This window comes from Talpa occidentalis, unplaced genomic scaffold, assembly GCF_014898055.3.
Source record: "Talpa occidentalis isolate TD23 unplaced genomic scaffold, MPIMG_talOcc4v2.1 talOcc4.4, whole genome shotgun sequence".
Taxonomy (NCBI): Eukaryota; Metazoa; Chordata; class Mammalia; order Eulipotyphla; family Talpidae; genus Talpa; species Talpa occidentalis.
The window spans coordinates 138,370,841-138,376,840 of record NW_023604295.1 but is presented as its reverse complement, the minus strand read 5'-3'; the positions used below and the strand labels follow the sequence as shown (position 1 = coordinate 138,376,840).

The 6,000-nt window shown below is 40.1% G+C and overlaps 1 protein-coding gene across 2 annotated transcripts in view; it reads left to right on the top strand.

Annotated features, from left to right (window-relative positions):
* The first annotated feature begins 5,531 nt into the window (after positions 1 to 5,531).
* Positions 5,532 to 6,000, top strand: part of GPM6A (glycoprotein M6A) — a 257,004-nt gene continuing 256,535 nt past the window's right edge. The window contains exon 1 of one of the 2 annotated variants that reach the window (XM_054701053.1): positions 5,532 to 5,549. Coding sequence is in view for 1 of the 2 variants with exons in the window: in XM_054701052.1 (XP_054557027.1) it covers positions 5,829 to 5,832 (4 nt within the window). In the remaining variant the exon portion in view is untranslated. Of the gene's footprint in view, positions 5,550 to 5,768; positions 5,833 to 6,000 lie in introns of those variants that run through there. The other variant, XM_054701052.1, reaches the window with a different exon arrangement.

Genomic DNA, 6,000 nt, shown 5'->3' with positions numbered 1-6,000 from the left:
ATTGCCGCCATACATTCAACTTGAAATGGTCAAAGTCACAGAATCTTAGAAACAATATAACACAGTGGTTTGGAATCTTGAATCTTTGCTTTGGAAATACCAGCCACTGCAGACCATATAGGTTCATATCTTGTCTCTGTCACTTACTAAATGAGCAAACTTGGGCCAATGGCTTAAACTCTCCCTCAATTTCATTATCTGGAAAATATGTAATGATAGTGTTAAGTTCTAGGTTGTTTTGAGGATTAAATGAATTGGTATATATTTCCAGCTATGTAGCTGTATGACTTGAAATTACATGTCATATTGTGAAAGTTCAATGACAGTCAATTTCATTGCTACTCTTACTTTTTAAAATACTATTATGACTAAAGTCTTCCATAATTTATGCCCAATGTAACTTTACTTCTGATTTATATTTACTTACTTTTCTTCATATTTAGTTACTTTTCTTCATTTCTGAAGACAAGTCTCTTTCATGAACGGTTTTTTCTCTCCCGTTTCTAATCTACTATCTCCAAATCGTTCGTGCATGTATAGCTTTTTAAATAGCTTTCCCTAGAGTGAATAGTGTGCTTACATGTCCTCCAATAGAGAATCACTCATTGATGTTGAGTGCCTATTCACTTTTATAATCCTCAGAACACCTAGTGGTTTATACACTAAGTGGATGGCCAATAGATATCATTATTAGAACAATAAATGAGTGAATTGAAATGCTTTGGATCTCACTTGAGACCCTTGTTACTGAAAATGCAGCAATCACACCACCAGAAAGCTTGTTAGACAGAGGAAGCTTTCAGGTCCCATTTCCAACCTATACATTAGAATATGTACCTTAGCTACACCAGTATTATTTGATGTATATGGCAGTTTTAGAAGCTCTGCTCCAGACTAAGTGAATTTTAAGAGCTCTTCTAATACTGAGGTTTTATAATAAAGCTTCAGAGGACTATTTAGTGGCAGCAGTTGGTATTTGCTGAAACGACAAGCATTTAATGATGAGAGGATATTAATTAGAAAAATAATTTTTTGTTTTTCCCTTAAAGTGGGGTGAGGATGTGGTAATAGGAGTTAGAAAATATCTTTATATGAATAACATGTGAACAATAAAGGAAACAAAATAAATACCGAAATTTATACTGAGGGATTATCTAGCAACCATTTAAAATATGCAAATAAGATTAACTCTTCCCCCAACTGGATACCTGAGTTCTGTAATTATGGTACCCACAGAGGAGACAAAGTTCTTGAGAAGCCCGAAAGGATTGCCTTCAATCTACTGGGACTTGATTTTGATATTTGAACACATAACTGAACATAGCCTTTAATTCAAATTTTTTAATACTAAACAATAGGCAGAATTATCTTAAAGTCTTAAAAGTTGGCACATGTGTTATATATATTGGGGTGTTTGCACAGAAAATTGAGACTATGTTTATTAGCAGAACAATGAAATCAAAATGCATTATTTAAACTACATTTTTTTTTGCTACCAATTCAATTCCTTTTTCTCTCTATTTCTCTACCTTAATCACCATGAAAATATTTGGTCTTGTATTAACCTGGAGACCTGTTTTATCCTTTCCTGTATCCAGGTTCCTGAGCACAGCTAATGTAATCATGAAGGTATGGATTGGTTTCTCAATAAATTATGTTCTCTTTTGGCTGGAACTCATTGCTGTTTGTTATTTCTTTTGTATACCATCTCCCTCACTATACATCACAGCAGCTTTAGCAAACTTTATTACTTCCCTTAAGTGGAAGCAGTGCCCTAATTTGTTCTTCCTCAGCATATCTCCTTCCTAAGCAGAAAGAATATTGAGGTTATCAGTCCTCCATTAGGTCCTGCTGGTCCCAGTGCTCCATACTAAAATAAATAAAATATTTCTTGCTGGTTCTCTATTATCTTTTTCCCAACCTCTTTCTTGTCTCAGATGATAAGGATATTTTTTTCTCTTCTCCTTAGCTTATTCCTTCTCCATCTTCCAAAGTACATCTCTTGCTTCTTCTCTAAGAAGCAGATCTCTATGCTCATCATTTCTACATTAATTAACATATTAAACATGCTGACATTTCTTTTCTAGTTCACAAAATGAACTTCCTTTGAACTTCACATCTTCAGGCATTTTCCCTATTTACTTTCCTTCCCTGAGAAGCTCTAAGTGAATTGTCTAAATTCCTTCCTACCCTCACCTTCTCATTATTTTTTCAATTTTTTTTGGCTACTCACCCTTTGACTCTGGCTAATGTTTCACCAGAGACTTCAGAACTGCTACACCCAAAGGGAACAAATAAGTTCTCATCTTATTTGGTTTTTCTATGATGTCTAATCCAGTTGTCCTCTCCTTCTTGACATTTTCTTTATAGGACTTTCTCTTGTTTCTCTCTCCAATTTAAGATCTTTGTTTTGCTCTCTTCAGGGATGACTCTTGTCCACAGTTAGTACATAAATGCATGTGTGCACTTTTCACTCAACATTCCTCCTAAAGGAATCAAATCACTGGAGATGTTGAAATGATATCGAACTGGGAAAGAAAATGCTCAGTCAAAAGCCCTACGATCTCTTGATGTCTAGATCAAATCCTTTCAGTTTGCAATAGTTTTCATTCATGTCAAAGACACAATTTTCAGTCAGTGTTTGATAAGACCTTCTGTATTCTAAAATAGTGCTGGTTGTATCCCCACAGGGCTTGTCAACAGGTATTCCAACCCATGGGGCTGGAGATGAGGGATGAGTGAAGAGATGGTTTGGACAATTTGGTAAAATGTTGAGAAAGCAGAGATACTGCAGATTGATATTATGAATAGAATATATTAATTCATGGCATGATTTTGACATGTTTACTGACTTCCCATATAAAATTATGCAGTTTCTTTCTTTTTTTTTTAAAGATTTATTTATTTTTATACAAGAATTGGGGTACAGGCCAGAGATGTGGGGGCGGAGGTGAGAGGATTCACCAGAGACAGAGCGGGGAGCAGAACAGGCAGACTGACCGAAGTACACTGCTGAGGGGAGCAGCGGGCAAGACAGGAGAGGTCTGTCCTGCCATGTGGATTTCTCCCTGGCCGCCAGGGGTATCAAAGTCGTGCTGCAGTGGCTGCAGATTGCCCCATAGGTTGCATCCCAACCCCTGCGCCACCAGGGAGGCCCTGTGCAGTTTCTTAAATCTCAGATGAGATAACAGCTTTTCTATTTCCACTGTTCAGGATATGATGCCTATTTACACAGTCACTTTAAGATAAATTACTTAAATATCAACATTTTTACATATTCCTTGGTTAAAAGAGACAATATTGTGGCTAGACAACAATATTTAATGAGTTATAAGTTCAGTAGATTTCAAAATTCTTTTTTAAAAATATTTATTTATTATTTATTTATTTATACACACAAGAACTGGGATACAGGCCAGAGGTGTGGGACGAGGGTGGGGGTGTGTGTGTGAGAGGATTCACCAGAGACAAAGTGGGGAGCAGAACAGGCAGATTAACTGAAATACACTGCTGAGGGAAGCAGTAGGGAGACCAGAGAGATCTGCTGAGCCATGTGGGTAGCTCCCAGGCAGGCGAAGGTTGGAACTCCGGGGAGGCCCCAGATTTCAAAATTCTTATAAGTCACTGGAGGTATCTAAAATATGTATATGTTTACTCAGTGTTGGAAGACACTATTCTCTTTCTCCGCATATGTCAATCTACAGGATGGTGATGGTGGTGAACTGATCACCACGATCGTGGGTTCTGGAGCATTTCTTTTAGGCTTGAATCTTTCCTATTTACTAGCTGTGTGAGTTTGAGTAAGTGCTTCATTTCTTTTGGCTCATTTTCTCAAGGGGAAATAACAGATTCCTCTCATATGTTTGTTGTGAAAATTATATAAGATAATAGAAAGTTCTTAAATAGTGCCTGACAACAAATTACACTTGATTTATGTTACTATTATTTCATATTTCAGAATCACAATACAATTCCACTGGGAAAAATAGTTCTAATTTTTAGAATTCTAATATCTTGAAATAGATTTTCAACAAATAAATGATCAACTGTCTGTGGTGATCCACCAGCTTTGCTTGTAAGTGGACCGTCAAACAGTCATCATTTATCTTTATTGAACCCATGTATAAATCTTACGATTTGCAGTAATCACAGCTCAAGTCAGTCAATTTCCAGAGTGCAGATGCATTTCTGAATTGATTACTCTCCCCCCCAAGAATCACTTCCTCTTTAACTGTAATGCATTCACAACACCCCTTTCAGAAGTGTCCCTTTGCCATAACTGAGAAAGAACTGTGCAATTATCCCGGTGTCATTTTCACGATATGCTCTGCATTCATTCAGATACTTTTGTTAACATATTTTAATTATTTTTCATGTTCCCGCTTCTCCATTGGAAAGCAAGATTTTTTTTCACTTGCTCCTGGCATAGATTGGTACACTTTTGGGTGCACTCTGCTTGAGCCACTTTGGGGACTGATTTACTGAAATAACTTCTCACTAAGAATTCTGAAAGAACTAGGGCAGTAACCTGTAGAATTACGTAATTTTAATTTTTTTTTTTTTTTTTTTTTTAGTTTGAAGGAGCCTTAGAGTTCACTTTTTCCAGATCCTTCAGGAAACTGACCGCCAATGCATTTGTGGAAGAGTTAGGGTCACAACCCATTTTCCTCAACCAACTAGCCCAATGCTCTTGCAACGCATCAACTCTCACTTGGGTAGAGTAATTTACTTCACTTATTTCCAGGTGACTTCTGCTTCTGCAAATTATGATGTGTGTGTCTTTTTTTTTATGTTTAATATATTTTATTTTATATAATTCTTAAATCATTTTTCATTTTTGCACAATGTATGCAATGTCATTTTGGTTATATTCCCCATACAATTACACCCCCCTTATTTTGACCTTAATCCCTCCTCTCCTCCCCTGCACCCCGGCACTGTGTCTCTGGTTTATAGTTGCTTGTTGATTTTGATTTTTCTTTATTATAATTAGTCTTTTTCCTGCTCCCTTATTTAGGTTTTCTAAATTCCTGCCATGAGGGAGACCATCTGGTATTTTTCTTTTTCTTTCTGGCTTATTTAGCTGAGCATGATCCCTTCCAGCTCCATCCATGTTGCTGCAAATTGCATGTGTTTATCTTTTTGATTGCTGTATAATATTCCATGGTGTATATGCACCACATCTTCTTGATCCAGTCATCTATTTTTGAGCATTTGGGTTGTTTCCATAGCTGAGCTATTGTAAATAGTGCTGCTATAAGTGTGTGTTGTCTTTCAGGACTTACCATCCTTGCCAGGTTCCACTAACAAAAAGAAAAGAGAAGAGATACTCTAAAGAAATGGGAACATTTTCTCTTCCTCTTGTCTTTACTAATATCCTTACTAGGTGAAAAAAAAAAAAAGGTGTACTGGAGACCAGGGCAGAGTTGGGGGAATGTGAAAGCATCAAATCAAAGCTGGTTTCTGGAATTCTATTTTCCTGCTCTCCGCGTTGGGGAGGATCCTCTGGGCTCCCCGGGCATCCTGGGGAGAACAGGCAAAGCGCGCAGGTAAAGAGCATTTACTAACTTTCGGGGGGAGGCGCTGGCACGTGGCTCCCCGGGGGCGAAGGGGCGGGGCGGGGCGCGGCGGGAGGCGAGCGCGGCCAGGCCGGCGGCCAGAGCGCCCCGAGGCAGGTGGACAGAGGCGGGGTCTGCGCGTCGGCGGAGATCCCGGGCACCCCGACCCCTGGCCGGGCGGGGAGGGCGAGGCTGTCCCTGGCGCGGCGCGCGGAGCTCCAGAGCCGCCCGGAGAACTCGCCGGCGCTCGCGGGGAGCCGGACCTCTGCCATGGGTGAGTCGGGGCGCCGGGGGTCGCTGCCCGCCGGGGAGGCGTCGCTCGGGGGCTCGGCCTCGGAGGTGTTGGGGAAAGCAGCGTTCGCCGGCTTCTGGGGCTCCCCCCGGGCCTCCGCCTCGCGCCCACCCGCCCGGCGGTCTCCAGCCTTTGCTCGGGGCGCGCTGG